A 20,152-nucleotide genomic window follows, 5' to 3' on the forward strand; every position below is an offset into this window, starting at 1 on the left:
GCGGTCTTCATACCTTTCAAATCAATGGAATCGTAGCCGGAAACTCAAATTCCAACAAACAGCAATCATGGAGAGCGTAGTCTACGAAGAAACCCCCCTTGCAAACTATCTAAGAGGTATGCCATTTGGACATCCCTTGTCCTTTTTGTGAAGGGGCGACGACGATGAGGCTTGAATAGCACCATATACTAATTCTCGAATAGAAGAAGGCGAGGCCGACAACTTCGAATGGGCTTCTCCCAATTCCGACAGCTACTCCCAAAGTAGCCATGACGGAGATCTCAAGCCCAGCGATCTCCCCAAAGAGCCTACGTCGCCATCTTCAACACACTCAAGCCCCCAATTTGCGCCTACTGGAAGACCCCAAGTACGGTCTCAATTTCGTCGCAAAAACACTGGCCAGCAGCTTTCGCTCGAGATTCCCAATAACAAACGTTCGTCGCTTGACCGTTTCAAAGCTACATACTCGGTATGCACACCAGATTCAAAATATACTACACGTCAAATCTGCATCATTACTAATCCTTACGTAGGAGGCTGTGAGCGCGCACATCGGTCGTGCTGATAATGCGAACTTTCTAGAGAAATTCCGTTATACAATTGTAGCTTCACAATTACTTAGTGGACATTCCATCCTCGGCCAAAGCATTCCATACGTCCCGAAGTTGTCGTCTGAAACCGCATTGGGCCCTAACAACACGGCCGCCTATGACGACACCCTGGTGAAAACATCCATACTCCCCGTTATTGGGGCAATTACAATAGCCTTCCTAATACCATGGCTAGCTTCCGGCGGTGCAGGAGCTCTCTCCAAGCGGCGCATATTTCTCATTGCCCTAATCATCACAGCGGCGGCTCTGATCTCTCCAGTCTATTTTAAACAACAGTATCTCAAGCTACGGCGAGATCAAGCTCTCGTTGAAGTTTCTAATTTCGTCACTCATGCGCAGAGTTTTGACAGTGCAAGTGGTGCAGCCATAGCGCTCATTCAAGAGGTAGAGCTGGTATCTAGAGGCTACCGTCTGTATGTAATATCGTCTATCTATGCTGCATTTTTAGCCCAACTTCATTTACTAATAACCCACGTGATAGGAGCACGCCGCTACCCCCAATCAGTCGTATTGAGGATAAGTCTCAAACGCGCAAATGCAATCGCCTTCGGAAAGCGTTAAAAACGTCTTTTATGGCGGTTATGGACGAATATATCCAGACATCTGTGGTTGTGAAAGGATTCTGCGAGCAGCTCGACTTGGAGAAGTATTACGACATATACGATGTCAGTGATCTCGACATGTCAGATGCGCTTCAAGGCTTCTCTAGTATTGACCTAGAAGATGGCGAATCTCTAAGGGTATTGAAGATTCTAGCTGCGCGTTTTCAAACAATCCGCAAAATGTTCTTATGCTCTCTATTGGCTCTTGACGTCAAAAGCGAGTCTGACGATCTACTCCGTTGGACGACTGTAGTAGAAGCCTTGCGCACTTTGAACGAAACCACTCGCAATACTTTTGATCGCTTGAGCAATATTCTTAGCGACGATGAGTGTAAGAGAATATTTACCACCAACCACCCATATACTAGCCGCTAAGTCACGTACTAACTCATTCCAGTTCTGCCTATGCCTGCAACTCCCAAAATCCCATCAACACCTGGCCGTGAGCGTTGGCGGTCACAACTTCGCAAGCTCAACTCGCTGTCAACGGGCATCCGTGGCCTTCAGGCCAAGCTTGCTCTACTTCGTGAGGAGTCTGACCACTCGCTCAACGAATCCAGCGACATTTCAGAGCTCGGCCCGCACCTGATGTCTCAGTATGATTCTATCGGCAATGATTTGAAAGAGCTTATTACGACATGGGAGGAAGGGAAGGCTGCGCTAGCCCAGTGCATTGACAGGAACGAAAAGCGTCTGTCCTCTGTCAGTGGGCTAATGCTTCTTTCGCCTACGAGCTCTCTTAGCGGCCCTACCGCGTATGACGACTCCTCAACTACTAGTGGCGGTCGTCTTGATGCTCTGCGTGCGCTGACGGGCGAAAGTCCAGCCCCTCTATCATCGGCAGATCTAGAGCAGGTCTTTGAAGCTGTAGCAATGCCGCCATCTCGACCGCGCAGTATGTTCACGCGCGAGGAGCGTATCGCCAAGATGAAGGAAGAGAGAGAGCGACGCCAAAGTATACGAGAACGTACAGACGCCAACAAGGGCATGCTACGCGAACTGGAGATGGTTATCAATCTTCGCCCGCGCAACCGGGTTAGCGCTCCAGCGACGTCTGGGCCCATTTCTCCTATGTAGACGAATGGCCGTTTGTCCACTTGAGTTTTTTTTTTTTTTTTCCTTCTTTTGCTCACTTTCGCTGGCGTTTTCTGTTTTTCCCTTTCTTTGCCTTTTTTTTATATTCAACCCTCACATGCAGCTCTATGGCTTCTACCCAAGTCGTCCCTCCACTGAGCTCCGCGATTTGATATCGATCGCCTATGCCACTTACAAGGGCTAATTTCTATCTAGCCTTTTCCATGGCTACTTTCTATTTTCTATTTTACCCGTTATATTTCTGTTCTGTCTTTTCTCTACTCCTTGGACTTGGTCCAAGTTGCCTCCACCAAGCTCCTCGCTCATTCCACCTCGCTATTTCACGAAGAACATGGTTTCTATGATACGTTCCCTCGTTTTTGGAATGCAAAGACTTCGCCTAGGTGTACTACACTACACCGGCCTTTCCTTTTGTATTGCCAAACCTGGTCTACCTTTTCTTTCTTTCTTTCTTTTTTATATTCACATATACAAACATCTCAGTTAGATCGCTTTGTTTGCCCACTGATATCCGCTCAAAACAAAAAGAGACTTGTTCTATTCTTTTTTTTTCTTTTTTCCTTTGTTTTGTCTCGCTCCTTTCCTTCGTTCTTTTCTCTCGCCTGCCGTTCTCCTGCGCCATTTTCTTTGCTTCGGTCGCCAGTAACCTGGGTTTTCTCTAATATTGCCCTATTTTTCTTTCTTGCGGTTCTGCTATTCAATCGCCTTCCTTGGCCCTTCATGTCCTTGTACGTAAGAACTTTCCAATCTTGTTTCGTTTCGATTCTAGATATAAATACAAACACCTTTTTTTTAGTTGCACCTGTGCCCCAGGATACATGTGCCCATGTCTATGAGTAATCAAGTTTATTGTCTCGTGAGCTGTCTCCCTTTCATGTTCTCTATTCTTCTGTGTTCTCTATGTATCGGCTACTTTGCATGTCTTGCGCTTTTGAACTCGCCCAGTTCATGTGTGACGTCAGCGATTGGAGCTAAAATGAAATTAAAGGTTTAATTGAATTTTTTAACCCCCCACAACAGTAACAACAACCGCGGCAGTGATGACAGTAGTAAATTTCAGATGTGGTGAGGGGGGGGGGTTGCTTTTTGCGCCCTTCTCCTATTCCTGACAATAATGGCAGCAAAGCTTGGGCCAGAAGTATGTGTCCTCCTCGGCCCTGATTATTCGCTGCTGCTGGGCTTGCTGCTGTCCGACGCTTTTGTCTTGACGCCCATCGTTAGAGAAGCACGGCGCTCTAGTCGACACGACCGCCATGCACGGTCTGAGACAAGACGACAAGACAAGACCAGACATACATACATACATACATAACTGACAACTTAAAACAGCTTGACGTGAGTTCATCACAACAGAGGAAATTCAAGGCCCTATGTGTTTCTATTGTATTGAATGTGGCATAAGGCCACGCTCCGGTTAATATTAGAGACATTGAAACATGGTAAAAGAGAAGTATTAAATAGAAACAGCTAATCAGAAGATTTAAAAAGAAAATATAGCGAGTGTGGTATAAAATGCTGGACCATGATGCGCAAGAAAGAAAAAAAGCAAAGAGAAGCAATAACACCAGGATTGGGGGGAAGCCAATCTCCCAGTCAAGAAAGGCAGATAAAGACATTTTTATGCAGTATAAATGAAATAGCGAGCGTGATTCACGGCTCAAAAAGGCCGTAAAAAGGTCATGAACGAGTGTCTAACAATAGCAGACACACGCAATCTAGATAGGTTGCAATAAAGACAGTAATGAAGGAAAAAAGAAGCAAGGCCCCATGGGAAATGCAGAATGAAGAAGAGAAAAATTGAGGATCCGTTCCTCGTGGTAACGCCGGGTTTTAAATGCGCGTTGAAAGCAATCGAAAAGAGCAAGTCAAGAAAATAGAGGCGATGAAAGCAGAAGAGTACATGGACTCCAGTAGGGGGAGACGACGCGAAAAAGAAAAAGCAATTTTATAGGTCCAGGTCTCGGTTGAGGCCTGACCATGTGAAGTCACCGTCGAGGTTGACCCAGCGCTCCCGCTCAAAGGCCCTTTCCCAACCCATCATGACCGCCAGCATACGGCAGCCCATAGCGCTGACAGTGCACATGACGTAGTCACCGGACTCAACCAGGACGGAAAGGTCCATCAAGTAGGCGCGTCCCAGGTAGTTGCGCAGTCGCAGAGTCTCGACAGACGGACTCAGGGTTGTAGGATCTCTGTTAACCAGATTGCTGACCTTGCCAGTAGCACTAGGAGGCTGTCCCAAGCTCCAAAACATGGGAGCATAGAAGCCGCCCTCCCAGCCAATCGTCTCATCGACGAAGCGGTGGAGGGCCATGCGGTTCTGGCTGACTTGCTGGGGAGCGGACTTGCTGGCAAGACGGATGTGGTCTTGAGCACGCAGGGCACCTTTGAACTCTTCGTTGTCGAAGACCACGGGATCATCGGTAGCAACAACCATCAGCGGCGCAGGCACCGGCGAAGATGCAGATCCATCGGAATTGGCGCCGTGTGTCGCATTGTGGTGCTTGTCGGCCAGTTCGAATGCGCGGTCGCTGAAGATGTTCAGCGGGACGTACGACTCATGGTACTGGTACTCGAGCGGGTGACGGTCGCCATGGCGGATGTGGATGCCGACTACAGGCGCATTGACGCCGTTCTTTTTTTGGGCATCACGACGTACCTCCTCAGCACGGCTTACAATGTACTTTTTGTCCTGTTCAATGGGCTTGAATAAGGCATCGTGGCCAGCGCGTGCCAGCGAGTAAAGCACTTTACTGCCATCCTTCGACTTGAAGGACAGCGAGCTGACGGAGAGCATGCCCATCAGGTTCTCGTGCGCGGTAGCAGGAGAGATCACAAGGTGTCGCGCCTGAAGAGGGCATGGAAGCATGTGGTGGCGAGGCGGTGGCCGGCAGTTGTTACGGGGCGGTGCTTCGAACATGTTGGTATATTTGCCATAGGCCCAGCGCGAGTCATCGATAAAAAAGCTGCGCCCTTGTTTCTGGGCAAGACCGTAAAAGGTCCACAGCATCATAAGCGACTGGCCAAGGCCAGCATCCGAGGACTCGAGGGTCACAGTCATAGAGCGCTCGCAAATAGGCAGCTTAGCAGTAGTAGCGTCATCGACCACGCCAACAAGGTTGCCCTTGGCTTCACTGCTGATTTTTTGATCGCGAGCCTCTGGGGCAGGGAGCAGGCCGGTGTTCTCGGCGTCTTGGACGTCGATAAAGTACGAGTCCTTCTTCGCAAAGTCTAGGAGGTTCTGATTTTGCACCATGGCGCTGATGGCTTCGTCGGTGGAGTGCAAGTCGCGGGCACGAGTGGCAACTTCGCGGCAAGTCTCAGCCATAGTCTTGTACTCGCCAAAGGATAGAGGGAACTCAGCAGTGGGAGGGATGGAAACAGTCCAGCGAGAGCGGCCGTGCTGGTCGGTGACGACTATGGGCGTTGAAAAGTCGGGCACGTCGTCTAGTCCGACCATTTCGAATTCCTGGCGCACCCACGACGGCATGACGAGCACAGGAAAAGAATCTGCCCGGTCTGCCATCAGCAGGATGGTGAGGTAGCACATGGTCATGCCACAGCATATCCAACCTAACATTCTGACAATCTGGCTGGGGCGAGGAGTTCTGGAAACTTTGCGAGGGCGAGGGACGAGTGCGGGAAGTCCAGGAGATGGTGGAGGAGAAAATAAAAGATGGTTGAAGTTGAAACGAGATGAAGACGCAGACAAGGGTCCTCTTTCTTTATATGCAGCGGCTCTTCGGAGGTTGATTTTTGGAGGAGACACCATTATCTTGGGGTGCGAGGTAGCTGGGATATCGAGATGGACTGGCATTTTGATGAGTTGGTTGTTTGTTGGCGGGGAGCAAGGAGGGAGGGAGTGGGAATGTAGGGGCGTGTGGAATTGGGGGGGGGAGAAGACCGAGTGAGTGTGTAAGCTCACTAGGTCTGGGAGGAGGAGGAGGAGTAGGCTGAGAACTAGGGAAAAGAAATAAAAAGAAAGCAGACGACAGACAAGGACAGATCAAAAAGGGAGTTGAGAAAGGATTGGCGGGTCTAGGACGAGTGAGGAAAGATGTGCAAGAGTCAGAGGAGGGCTATGATGATGATGATACCTTGATTTTCTTCTCTGTGGGTTTTAAGCTCAGGACTTTGGGCACCAGGAGGTTTTTGTGGGTTGTTGCCGTGATATGAACGTCATACATATAACATATACGGGGAATGCAGAGTGGCAGCAGGGCGTCTTCCAAGTTGCAGTCGGGGAGGATTTCCCAAAAGGAGAAAAGAGGAGAGAGGCTAATAACAAGAGAAAGAAGCTGATGGATGAACAGAAAGATGTCAAGTGGACCGTCTCGGTATCGACGCTCCTAGCGAAGAATCGAGGAATCCAATGCTTTATGGGGGAATGCAGCTATTTGACAATGGAATAGAGCAGTTGGCGTGGCAGGCGTGCCAGGAGAGAGAGAGAGAGAGAGATTCTGCTTAGCTTGAGTGTGCAACAAGACGGGAGCTGACGGAAAGAAACGTAGACGGGTGCTCAGTCTGTGACAAACAACTTGAATCAAACGCAACCCCAACGCAACAAGGAATGGAGAGCAAACAGAGGACGGAGAAGAGCTACACGGGGAAGGGCTGCTTGGCAAGCCACGGGACAAAACGATCCGATATGAAGCTAGCTCAGCCTAAAGAAATAGTGCACCAGATGGACGCAGCAGCGAGGTACACGGTAATATGACGGTACAGTGCAAGTATGCAGCAGCACGCTAATCAGAGCCGGCAGGAGCAGGGTGTTGGGGGGGCGGATGAAGTGGAGGAGGGTGGAAATGCAGGAGAAGCAGAAGGAACAGCAACAAGAGCGCCGATCAGTTTGTAGCACTGCCAGACAGGGTACAAAGAGCGAGAGAAGAATGAAGAGTAGCACAGGGCAGATCGAACTACTCCTTGGGCCAAATCAGGTTATACAGTCCTGGGTGGATAGCTGGCTAGCCACAAGAATGAAGTGAACCAAGCAAAAAGACCCTTTTTGCAGCAAGGCAAAGGGAGCAGCGGGGAGGAAGGCGAAGGATATAATAACGCCCCAAGGAAGCTGGAGGAGCCAGGGCAGGAAAGAAAGAAAGGCTTCGGTCTAGCTTGGAGGCACAGGCACAGGTACAGGCACAGGTACAGGCACAGGCACAGGCACAAAGTACAAAGTACAAAGCACAAAGCACAAAGCACAAAGTAGATGCGGATGTCTGGCTCTCGAAAGCCGGGAGAGCGCGTCCTCGGAATGGCGGATGACGAGCGCAAGAAGAGCAAAGGAAAGAATGTATAGATAATAGCGACAGGAATTGCCTGATGGCTAGCTTGTCGCAGATCGCAGCAGAAATGGGAGCAAAATTCGGTGGTCCCTAAAGGCGAAAAGAATGCCGACGCACGCAGGAAACCGAGCAGAAAAATAAAAAATAAAAAATGAAAAAAAAAAAAAGAAAGAAAGAAAATCGGCAACGATCAACGCGATGGAAGCCAATGATAAAGCCTCGGGAGAGATGGCCAGTTGAGAGCGGAGCAATGTTCAGGAAAGGAAAGAACAAGGAATGGAAAGGGTAAGAGCCCACGATATCAGACGAAGCAGGACAAGAAGAAGAGAGAAAAGGGAAAGAAGTCGAAGTAAAAAACGAAGGGACTCTGCGAAAGAAAAGAAGAATTCGAAGCCACACGATATGGCTGTTTGGGCCCCTTCCTCTTGCTCCTCTGGTGGGGACCTTTTTGCTCAAGTTGTTACTTTGCTTGTTTTGGCTCTGGCCTCCTCTATAATGGGGCCTTATGGGGAGGCAACTCCCACGCAAAGAATGAGAAAGGAGGAAGGAAGGCGAGACGGGGGCTTTATTTCGACTGTACTATACAGAAGCTTTGGCAGTTTCCTATCTGGCCAGCCTGATGGCGTTACTACTGCATTCGCAACGCCTTCCTTCCTATTATTTGTATGCGCGCTGATATAGTATCCTGCCTCCAGATATTCGTGCTATAGCCTTCGCTGTCTTCACCGAGTTTGATTGACACTTGTTTCGCTCTCTCGTCCAGCCCTACCAGAGAACTGACAACTAATGGTGGATGGACTTATTTTTAATCCCAACCAAGGCTCCGTCATGGCGGCCAAACGAGAAAAAAAAGGACCATTCAACACCAACAATGGCTAGGCCGGACGACGGAGTCGGGGAGCCAGAACAAAAAGGAAGCCTTCAAACTATTTCCATACAAAAGGGCTAGCCAAGTGACGTCTTTGGTGTTTCAAAAACGAACAGGCAAGCCGTGTAAGAGTGTCTTTTTTTGGGGCATCAGGCCTATTTTCTTCGCCATGGAGATAACTTGGACAAGGATCTGCCTCAGAATCACACACTCCTAATTAAATCGGAAACCGGAGACGGGGACTCGCCACAAGAGGGGAGGGAGGTGCAGCTCCGACTGGGAGAGGACCTGTCTGAGGTTGACGCTGAGCACGCGTCACTTTGCTGGCAGACAGAAGCTGCTTGGCAGCACAACTGAGGCCCCGATGGAGGAGCTGCTAAGGCGCAGATACAGACACGGCGCATACAGACACGGCGCATACAGACACGGCGCATACACACACACACACGCACACACACACACGCACACACGCACACACACACACTCACTCACTCACTCACTCACACCCCCGTTACCACCCATCACCATCACTCCTCTGCCTGCCGACACGCCCGATAAATGCTGCCGAAGCGAGAAATAGAGGAGGAACCACGCACAAAAAGTCCCCAGAGGCTCATAACGTACGAGCAGATAAGCAACATATAATATGTCATGCTAACTAGCAGCTAGCAGCCTTCCATGTTCTATAGCAGTTCTTTTTTGCACAAGCGAGCAAAGAAAAAAAATCCCCATCCCAGCCATTCCCTCTGTCTTCTGCCCTACAACCAAATTTTGTCCGTCCTCCTTAACTTTCCCATCCTCTCCCCTTGCTATTGCAGAGCCCAAGCTTTGGACACGCTTGCTGTCTTCCGTCTTTTTCATGCCTACCCCCAGCCCAAGGCTATAAATTCTCATCTCAACATGAAACAACCCAGTCCTCGGCAGCGCGAGCATATAAAAGCCTAGCAAAAGGAAAAATTTCGCCCAAACAAGGACGCTATATGCGGTCTGACCGTCCACCGTATACTATATACAGCACAGCTAGCCCTAAGGAGCCTATCCAACCCCTTCGGCAGTGTTTGAAGTTGACAAAAGAACAAGAAGTAATCAAGACAAGCGACCTTTTTCATCATGGCAACACACAGACAACGACAAGGCAGGCAGAAAGACGAGATGAAAATCTCGTCAACGGCTTCAACCAAGATGAACCTTTCTCCTCGTGGGTCTGGGCTTACTGGTGATCGAGGGGCCCGAGCCCGAGCATGTAAGTCAGTCCAAGTCAAGCCCCCCCCCCCCCCTCTCTCCCCCTTTGCAAGTGCAGCATTGGACCCTACTGCGTGCGCCGGCCAGCCCTAGGCCCGAGCTTCTCTTGTTTATATCAGCCCTAAAATACGGCCGGCCCCCCTATAGTGGATGGTAGGTCACCAGATCCGATGCTTGCAGATTCTCGTGGACCCTAAGCCCCTTCTTCTATAGCATATCAACTTCGTTGATATTGATATCTCGAAGCGAATACTGCAGACGAAACAGATAGGATCGTTGCTGAACATGTGATGTTGAGTGCACGAGCCAGCCAGCCAGCTGCTGCTTGGGGCGAAGTATCCATTTCGTAGCAACGGATGCATTAAGCCGACACTTCTCTAGGGCTGTTGTCCTCACGATCGGGCAGAATGACTGACTGATTGGACTGCGGAAATAACTGCCCCTACAACCCGTATTCCTGCATTACACGGCTGCTGTTCTTTCTGCCTGTCCGTCTTTTGCCTTACGCCATATCGCCAGCGCCGCTCGTAGTATTTCCCGGCTGCAGTTTCCTGGAGCTTCCTCTTGCACTTAGGTTACCAACGTCAAGTTTCTTGTCGTACAAGTCGCAGCGTTGGTTCTGGTGTAAGCCGGTAGCCACATATAAAACGCCACACTTAAGCTTGACTACTTGCACAACAAACAAACACAAACACAAACAAACGTCTCCCAGGCTATTTTAAATATTGTTTGGTGTTGGCGGAGAAGGACGGAGCTTTGCGGCGGGTGCCCGCTTCCTCTGTTCGTAGAAAGCACGTCACGTCTTGTCCTTCCGTCGAGGCGAGGCAAGAATGTTCCGCCTTAGCTAGAGCCGAGACTTAGGGGGCTGGCCTGCCCGGATGTCTGCTCGAGACCTGTGGGGTTTTTTTCTGCTTCCTATCCAGGGAAGTAAAGACAAGAAAGCCCGCTGGCAAAGAGGCTGGGCTGTCTAAGCTGCAACGAGGTTGGGTTTGGCGCAGGGCTGCAAGTATTTGGCTTGCATAAGAATAAGAGCCTTGAGCCAAGTGCCAAGTTCAGGGCACTTGGAGCCCAGAGCTTGAATCAACCTTAGTGGCTTCTCCAACTTCTGTCTAATGAGTGAAAGGCAACAACAGTAACAGTGGGTGGTCTATCCCGTGGGACAGGGGCCTATTTGGTCAGTCACAAGTACTCTTGTCTCGTGTATTCCCTTCCCCAAAGCAGCCATAAACACCCCTTGTTAGCGCGTTTCATAGTTACCAGTTAATCAATGCGAATATCCATGATCCAAGCAAACTATCAAAGACACAAACAGGCCCGGTAATCAAAAGCCAAAGTTGGGCAAAGTGGAAGCTCTTTGTCTGTTATGAGAGGAGGGAGGATCAAAGGTTAACAACCTTCGTTCTATTGTCAATTTTGGATATATAAACTAAGCCAATAAGCTTCCTGCACTAGACTTAGCTTGGTCTCCTCTAGACATACATTTGGCCGAGGAGCGAAAAGAAAGTTTCTGATCTCAGGAGATGCCCATTCCCACCCAGCTTGTGCCTTGTGGATGTTCGGCCTGCCTGGCAGGGATTTGGAAAGATTCTTCTTTTGGCGTAGGCAGGGAGAAAAGAAAATAAAAAGGAGTTTGTTTACTTGGAGGGGGCGAAGGGGCAAAGCGTCGTTGTTGCGGCTCACCGATCTGTAATGCTCTCAGCCAGGACCATTAGGGCTTGAGGGGAGAGACAGGCTTGTCTGGCACACACACACTCTCTCTCCACAATGACTCTGAGTACTGCAATGCAAACGTAATACGTTGCATGTAGAGCGCATGATGCTGGCTGACTGGCCACTGACATGACATGAAGGTAGCAAGCCCAAACCGCCATGTTTTGTGCTGGCACAGGGACTTTGGCTTGTACCCTCAACTTTACCTGAAGTCTATTGACCGAGGTCCCTTTTTCCTTCTGGAGTGCCTTTCCCGCCCGCATGTGTCTATAGCTCCCCTGCTTCCTAATATTCATGTCCTGCTAAACATGAAACAAAACTAGTCACCGCAACATGCACATAGCCATTCCGTGATCGCGATGGGCGATGGATACTGGGGGAGAACTCTAAGCCTGGCAACGCCTGCATTTCCATCTGATATTGCGCCTCTCCTGGGCTGGCTTGTGACCCAAAAGAAATACCATCCAGGCGAGATCCAAGGCCCGCACTGAGAACAGGACGGTCTGAGGCCAAACATGATCAACTAACAGCAATATAGGGAGGGGACATTGCAGCGGCACACATAGGGATCTAGCCATGGAGAAGGGGCGAAGCAAGGTTGTGATCGCCAGTAAAATTGCCTGCAAAAGGAACACAACTCCCTTCGGGCTTTTTTTCCCCCTCCCTCCTCGTGCTTGTTAGTTTTTGGTTTCTTCTTTGTGGCTTTCTCCACAAGACCAAAAGAGACGATACACATGCACAAGGCAATACGGGGAAGATGGAAGACAGACACACAGGTACAGAGGCACAGCACCCAACGCGCCCCCCTTTCCCCTATACCAAATCTCCTCCTCTCATCACATCACACAGACCGCTGGACACAGTTCGTGACTTGTGGTTGCTCACTTTATCTGTGTGTGGATGTGATTCACGCCCGCAGGTGATGAGGGGATTATATTAATCAAGGGAATGAAAGGGAGCGGAAGAAGAAACATCGCTCCCCTGAAAAAAATGGGGGCTGCTTTTCTTCTCTTTACGCGTGACATTGGCGCAGCACTCTCTCTAGTCTCCATGTCTCTCGTGCGCGCTTGCAATCTTGCAACTTGTTGTGCCAACAAAGTGACAGACAAAGAGAGAGAGAAGAGACTATGTGTGCGTGTGATTGTGTATATGAATGGGTGGATAGCTGCACAGTTCATTGCTACTCTTACACAGTCTTTCTATCCACCATGACGCACTACAACCAAACCCGCAAATGTAACGTGTAGCTTAAAACCTTTCCCCTTCTTCCAGTGTTACTCACGCCAACACAGAGTTTAACTCCCAGCCTCTATTGGCCGAGATATTCCGCCAATGGGTGCCACCCAACCGCGTCTTACATTTGAAGTTGGATGTATTTGTCTGCAAGAATCTCTGAGATCAAACGGCGCGGCTGTCGAACAAAAGTGGTTCTCTGCAACGCCGACTGTAGAATTTCTACAAGAAGCAAGCTCGTCACTCACCTCGACCAAACCACATCGTAGCCAAGAAAAAAAGACAAATACCATGAAGCAGATCCTGATTTACTGCATAACCGGGCGTACACTCTGTTTGCATAGGCTTTATAATCACGGCTAAATGACATACTGGTAGGAAAAACAATTTAACCGTCCGATATGGTCTAGGGGCTAGGATATCTCGCTCTCACCGAGAAGGCCGGGGTTCGATTCCCCGTATCGGAGCTTGGTGCCTCCAAGGCAGTCACATATTTTTGGCGAGGTGGCATCGTGAACATCATCTTGGGGCTTTTTTTTTTCTTTTTTTCATAATTATTTTGTTCGTTTGTTGCAGCAGCCACGCATGGAAGGACAAAACCACTGTACTCCGCCGGGGCCTACCCCCCCGTGCCGACAGCCGGGGGGCCTTTTAGACTAGTTTTTACACGGGGCCTCCACCAACCAAAAATATCAGGTAACCAATCCTAGATCCCGACAGGTACGCCCTCGGGCCGCGCTATACAGAGACCCTCCTGGCTATATTGCTGGACCCTAAAAAGTCATAGGAGAAGGTTGAAGTCTATGCGTTCCTGTCACTGCGGACCGCCCGGGAGGTGCTCCCGGCCGGAAGGCCGTCGTATTACGGTGAAATAACTGTAGGTAGACGTTAAATAGAACATACATACATACATACATATTTTGTTCGTTTCTCAGATCTCTCCTAGTTTGTTTCGATCTTCATGCCTCTTGGCTCCATAATGCCCTCAGCCTCAGCCTCATCCTATCTGCTGGTTCAGGCGCAGGTAGGTTTCATGCGCCCAGAGAGCTTCTGCTACCCGGGTAGACGAGCATCGTATAGACCCGGTTGCACTGCTTTACGTGTGCCATCGTGAGTCTCCGTACTAGCTGAACATCAGCTCTTGGTTTTGGGGCGTTTTCCCCGTCACAGATCTACGTCAATATGACTCCTGGAGCCACATGTTCATGGCTAAACTCAGTCCCATCTTGTTTTTCTGCCCCGACTTCCCTAGGAATTAATACACACATACACACATGGAAAGAAAATGCACACATCAAGTATTTGTAGAGTGATCCATAGAAGAAATATTGAGAAAAAAACACGAGAGTAAGTGAGATGAAGAAACTCGCTAGTTTGACAGACAACGCCCCCCCCCCCCAATACAGAATAATAAAAAAACAAAAAAAAGAACCAACAAAACAACAAGACCATGTCGGGTATAAGACACATCAAACAGAAACTAATACCAAAAAGCAAACAAAAATCCTGGAGGAAACCGGAAAGTATAGAAGTAGAAGAAGGAACATAGGAGACACAAGGAAATAATATAGTATGTAAGGAAAAAAAGGTTGAAAAGAGCGTTGGGGACGACCGCAACCTCCCATTAGCGAGAAGACAGATGGCGAGGTTCAAGGTGTGAAAGAAACAAAAAAAAAAGACCAAGGGAAAAAGAATTACTCAAGGAAATATAATGAAGTAGGACGGCCAGTAAGCTTGGCATCAAGAAAAAAGAAGAAATCGACCTGGATAAAGAATGGAAAAAAAAAGTACAAGGTGCATGACATTGAACCAGACATCCAAGAAAGTCTACGGAGAGACATCAGGATGGTTTGTCAAACAGTTCGTAGCAGATTAGACTCCTCCCTCATGGGTAGTAGTCGAAAGAGGAGGGGATCGTGAGTAAACGCGTGGCGATGTCAAGCGGGGCGTCATGAAGACAAAAGAGAAACCAAAAAATAGCCGTGTTGTGACAAGAAAGAAAATCCATCCCCAGTATGTCATGGGTGAAGGTAAGAGAGAATATACAGCGAAAATACGTGGGCGTGTCGTGTCAGAGCTGCGCCAAAATGATAAGCAAAAAAAGAAAATGACGACCGATGAACATTGGCCAAAAACCGGACATGCAAGTGACCATACTCAGATTTTAAATCTCGATGGCAACAGGCTTAGTCGTTTCAGGTAGATCGGCCAAGGTCTCGGAAGCCACCATACGCGTAGGCGAGGGTTCTTGAGATGGAGGAAGTGCACGTTCGCGGCTGCTCTGGCTCCGGGCATTCCGGAGAGAGCGGTCGTTAACCCGGACGCTGCCCCGAGCATTGCGTACGATGTGGCCGCTGTCGATTCGGTCCGAAATCATCTCATCGAGAATCCGGATATCGTCGGTCGTTTTGTTGAGTCGTTTCGGCGCGGCAATCATCATTGTTGGTGCTGGTGACGGAGCTTGCGTGGAGAAAAAGTTGGATGAGCCGGACAAGCGTTCTGATTGAGGCGAGCGTGCCTCAAAACTGGATTCAGCAGCCTCACGAGAGCGAGTAGCACTGCGCAGCGCACTCAACATGCGATCCTTGTCGTCAAGACGGGCACGTAGTTCGGCAATTTCACTGTCCTTCTCCTTCAGAAGTGCTGCCACGCTGTGATCCTCACCAACCATGATGCCCTTGTTAGGGGTTGACAGCCCAACCGAGGCCCTAGACGATGAAGCTCGCCGTGCTTGAATCAGGCGCTTCTCAAGGGTAGCAATGTAGCGATTCTTGTCGACAAGATCAGCCTGCAAAGCTCTGTTCTGAGCAGCCATTGAGGCCGTTCCATCACCAAACTCGCCGAAGCTCTCGTCATCTTCTGTAGTAGGCAGAACATCACCACCAGAAAGTCTGTTATTCCCCGCACTTGACCTGCGACCAATAGTAGAAGTCGACGTCATTGAGGATGTCCGGTCATTCATAGACCGACTAGCAATGGAGGGAGTGACGGAAGACCGGATAGAAACTTGGGACATGGTAGAAAAGCGCATGCCAAGTGAGCTGTAAGACCCACTGGTGTTAACGCCAATCGACTTGGAGCTCAGAATCAACTTGTTGAGATGATCGATACGTTCTTTGAGCGCAGTACGGGCGAGTTGCATCTCCAGCATTTGCTCCTCATGTCTGCTTTCCGCCTGTAGTTCCCGAAGCCGCTCTTCCTCGGCGTCCCTTTGCAAGTCCAACTCTGACTTGTCCGAACTTGACCCGCTTTTCCCACCATTCTTTTGCTGGGTCTCAAGCTGAGAACGAAGATCTTGAATTTCCATGCGATATCTCTCAAGAAGCACACGGGCGCCTCCTTCGCCACCAGCACCAAGCGCCTCCTCGGCCCTCTTGGCGTGACTGACAATGCTGTTCCGCGCGCGGGATGCAAACTTGAGCGTGTTTAGTGTCTCGGTAATATGAGTTGCATGCGCGGTTGCGTTGGCCACTCCCGTTTGGATCGTGCACAATATGCTGACTAGTGAGTTACCAGACAGCGCACCTTGTAATAGACGGGTGAGCTTAGAATCACGATAGGGGAGATGTTTTCCTTCTTTGTCGCTACCCTTGCCCTCTCTCTGCTCTGATAACTTGGAGATGACGGTACCAAGGGTCAGCAAAGATTTGTTGATGTGGGAGCCCTCCTGGCGCCGCTCCTTTGACTCGGCAGCCTTTTCAGAGCCAGCCAAGTCAATCAGACTAAGGGTGGAAACTCTGACGCCACCGGGTAGTAGACCGGATCTCTTACTTCCAGTCTCTATACCACCAGGCACACGTTCTCTGCTCTCCACCACGATTTGGACGACGGCATGACTTCGCGAGCTGCGCGAGTTGAACTGCGTGCTGGCCGTTCGTCTTGCTTGGTCACCACGAGCAATGACCCGCAATAACTGGGTTGGGCTTTGAACGATTTCCTCCTTTAGAGGTGTAGCGTAGACTCCTCTCTTGGCATCTTCACGCAGCTTGATTTCTTCTTGTTGGCCTGCACCACCAGGGCCCGAGGCTGTCGGCATGCTAAGAAGATCCTGGATTCTCTCATTGTAGATTTCGAGGTAGCTGACACGAAGCAGGAATTCACGTGACGGAGTTTCGCGGATATATGAGAAAATATCCGTGATCGCGAGAGGAATAACACCGGGAGATGACGCGGTACCCTGCATGGAAAAGGTCTTTCCAGTGCCTGTCATACCATACGCGAAGACGGTACCGTGATATCCCTCCATGACTCGGCGGACGAGTCGTTTTGCGCAGTGGTCGTAAACGCGAGAATTGTTATCGTGTGTGCTAAAAACATTGTCTAAATTGAGTTAATAAACGAGACCCAGAACGACATCATGTCGTGCAATCAGGAAAGGAAAAAAAGGAAAAAGAAAAAAGAAAGTTTGTTTGCCGACATACCGTATGTGTAGTCACCCGCCTCCTTTCCGTTGTATGAAATAGTGGAACTGCGACCATCTACAAGCCATTCTCCGTCGTTTCTATCGGGGCTGTTGCCGGTTGGACGCACGCGAACGCTCACAATCACGTTGCCCTTGCCATCAGACTTTTTGCCGCCTGTGGAAACGGAAGCCATGGTGTCCTGTGTGTTTTGCGAAATGTCGGTGGGATCGTCGTAGGTTGTCGCAGAGGTTGAATACGAATCTTGAGCTGACGAGGTGCGGCTGTGTGGAGGAGAAGAAACGCTGATAAATCCGTCCGATGTTCTATTTCCAGTGGTAGGAATAGATTTTCCCTCACTGATGGTGCTTGAAAAGCCGAGAGAGCTGCTCAATGGAGAACCCATGGAGGTCTTGGATTTGCGGGTCGAGTTTCTTTTGCTGAGCTCACTGGCAAAAAGAGGGCTGGGGGGGGAGGCTGTTGGAACGGTTGTCGCCACGAGGGGGCTGAGGAAACGAATTTATGCTGACGGTTTTTCTGAGAGTTTTTGACGCAGCATTTACGCCTGCATTTGATCTGGTAGGAGAGTGCAACGAGCTGGAAGGGGTGCGTAGGCCACTTCGCGGTGTGGTAGGGCCTGATGCTGCTGCCGCAGCTGCAGAAGACAGTCCAATAGTGCTTTTGCGCGTTTTCGGCATGGGGATTGCTGGAAGGCTTCCAGTAGGGGGGCATAGCGTAGGCCGCGCCGGTCGTGGAAGAGTCGTCATAATGTGTGCTTTTGAAAGGAAGTGGGAGGGAAAATAATAAAAAAAATATGAAGGAAAAAAAAATAGCCAGAGACGACAGAAAGAAAAAGAAAAATCCCCAAAGCGACCAATTGAGATATATACAAAAGACCTTTCAATCAGGCTTTTGGTTTTCGACTGCGAGAGTATATAATATTAATCGTCGTTATCGATTCCTTTTCAGGCGTCGGTACTACAGGTTAATGCAGAGAAAAGCTAGTGTCAGTTACAGGTATTCTCAACGACTCGACTCCAAGTTCACGGCACGCATTAAAGCAGAATGCTTGGGCAGGGAAAACAAGAGAAAAGCAGAAATAGCCGACAGTAGCAGCGAAAATCTCTGTTGCAGTAATGATAGCATTCAATAGGAGAGGGGATCAACGATGAAACGTTTGCAATGGGGGGAGAATAATGCTTTGCAGTTTCATGGTCTAATTCGACCAAAAATTGAGGTTTGCATGCATCACGCACAAGCAAAAGCGTCTCTGTTCCGCCTGTCTGTTCTGGCCATCTGCATCTGTATCCCAAGCTGCCAACCAAAAAAAGCGCAAATCCTTAGGCAGATCTTGTAAAGAAACAGAAAACTAGGGGTGGCAACAGCCCCTTTTGCAGCGCATGATGATGTGAGGGGGGAATGCATGTAGAAGAATAAAGATATTGGGTTGCAGGAAGAGTAGAGAGATTGCTTACATTAGAATGTTAGACGAACGTTGGAGATGTGCAAGAAAAAAAATATAATGTGCTGATGATGATGTTAGTATAAGAACAGAGCAAAGTAGTGAAGCAGCCGCTCAGTCAAGTAGAAAGCAAATTGGTGGGTCAGTGACAGAGCGGCACAGCAAGAAGCTAATGCCAGTCAGGGTCAGCGATATGCTAGCGGCGCTCAGATAGAGGTGTTCTGTTGTTGATGGGCGTATGGAGAGTCACCCATATGCCAAGCAACGTTGGACAACGACCAAGCAAGACAGAAATTCAAGTGGCTTAGGGCTTGGTGACGGGTTTGGCGAGCACGATGCTGGAGAGTTGAGACTTGGACGTGTTTTTTTTTGGGAGGGGGGTATTTTTTTCGGTTACCTTTTGGTACAAGATAGTCGTTGCGAAAGAAAGGATGTGTGGTTCGTAGTTTGTCGTTACAGATCGTGAGAGGCCCGAGAGAGACGAAAGAAACGACAAGAGCGGGAGTCTTGGACGGGGGAGGGGGGATAAGATATTCTTCAAGACTCCTCTCGACTCAAGAGGGACGACATAAATTCCTTGGGGAAAATGACTTTGGAGCGAGGTATGAAAGGGCGCGAATAAAAAAGCATGTAGAAAAGGGAGACACCGGAGTCTTTCTTCCTAGTAGTGGTATCGATGATTTGCAACAAGGCTCGGAGAGAGAAACAAATCGCAATACAGGGAGCTGAGAAAAGAGAAGGGGAGGGAGGCCAGGACAAGTCGAGCCAGCGGACGCTTTCGAACAAAAAAGAAAAGGAACAAGAAAACCGGAACAAAAGTAATCGAACCAGACAGGCCTCGATACGTTGATAAACACGTTCCTCTCGTGCGTGCCTCTGATTATGAGATTTGTGGTGGTATAATCCCCGACGGTGGTAGCAACGAACAAAGGAGAGGAAAGGAAATAAAGGCAGGGGAGGAAAATAGACGAAAAATAGAGATAAATATGATGAACAATAGAAAAAGAAAAGCCAGCACCGAGTCGAGTCGATATGGAAACTGGGGGGGGACGACTCGGAGAAGATGGTGAAAATGACAGCGTTGATGAAGCGCTGCGAAGGATCACAGCTGGTAAATTAGACAAGACAAGACGAGAAGAGAGAGAAGAGAGAAAAGCGAAGAGCGAAAAGCGAACAAGAAAATATGGGAGTGAAATATGGAGAGCGTCGGCTTTCTAAGAAGAGAGTGGCAAAGCAAAATTGGAAAGAAGCTGGTGGGAAGATGTATGGGAAACTACTTGATATGGACTTGCCCACAATGGCGAAAAGTTTTTTTTTTTTTTTTCGTTAAAAAAGATATACAGCTAACAGCACAGCTAACAGCTAACCTTAGTCTATCATCGACTTTTGGTGTTGGTGCTTCTTTCTGACCTGACGGCGACGAAGTGGCACACCAGAGAAAAACTAGAACAGCAATTACCGATAAAATAAATTATTTAAGCTGCTTACATGCATGCATACTTGCCCAACAAGAGAAGTGAAATAGTGGAGCCGATGTTGGAGTGGGGCTGGCCTCTTTCCCTCTTTTTCTTTCCTGTGTGTTTGCGTCTCTTTCCTCTTTCGTCTTAGCCCGCTAAATTCGGCCCTGGGGACCGGGGGGAGGAGGCG

The 20,152-nt window shown here is 49.2% G+C and overlaps 3 protein-coding genes across 3 annotated transcripts; 1 reads left to right on the top strand and 2 right to left on the bottom strand.

Annotated features, from left to right (window-relative positions):
- Positions 1 to 67: 67 nt before the first annotated feature.
- Positions 68 to 2,290, top strand: HOO65_080361 (proliferating cell nuclear antigen; the record flags this gene model as incomplete). Its single annotated transcript, XM_071004186.1, has 5 exons — positions 68 to 116; positions 204 to 469; positions 534 to 1,024; positions 1,093 to 1,544; positions 1,611 to 2,290. The coding sequence occupies 5 exons, from the start codon at positions 68 to 70 to the stop codon at positions 2,288 to 2,290; spliced, it is 1,938 nt and encodes a 645-aa protein (XP_070856591.1).
- Positions 2,291 to 4,253: 1,963 nt separating this feature from the next.
- Positions 4,254 to 6,125, bottom strand: HOO65_080362 (uncharacterized protein; the record flags this gene model as incomplete). Its single annotated transcript, XM_071001544.1, has 1 exon — positions 4,254 to 6,125. One exon carries the CDS (start codon positions 6,123 to 6,125, stop codon positions 4,254 to 4,256), a length of 1,872 nt encoding a protein of 623 aa, XP_070856592.1.
- Positions 6,126 to 14,807: 8,682 nt separating this feature from the next.
- Positions 14,808 to 17,810, bottom strand: HOO65_080363 (kinesin family protein; the record flags this gene model as incomplete). Its single annotated transcript, XM_071004144.1, has 3 exons — positions 14,808 to 16,963; positions 17,065 to 17,549; positions 17,596 to 17,810. The coding sequence occupies 3 exons, from the start codon at positions 17,808 to 17,810 to the stop codon at positions 14,808 to 14,810; spliced, it is 2,856 nt and encodes a 951-aa protein (XP_070856593.1).
- Positions 17,811 to 20,152: the final 2,342 nt, after the last annotated feature.

This window comes from Ceratocystis lukuohia (genome assembly GCF_044167205.1).
Source record: "Ceratocystis lukuohia strain C4212 chromosome Unknown Supercontig8_pilon, whole genome shotgun sequence".
NCBI lineage: Eukaryota > Fungi > Ascomycota > Sordariomycetes > Microascales > Ceratocystidaceae > Ceratocystis > Ceratocystis lukuohia.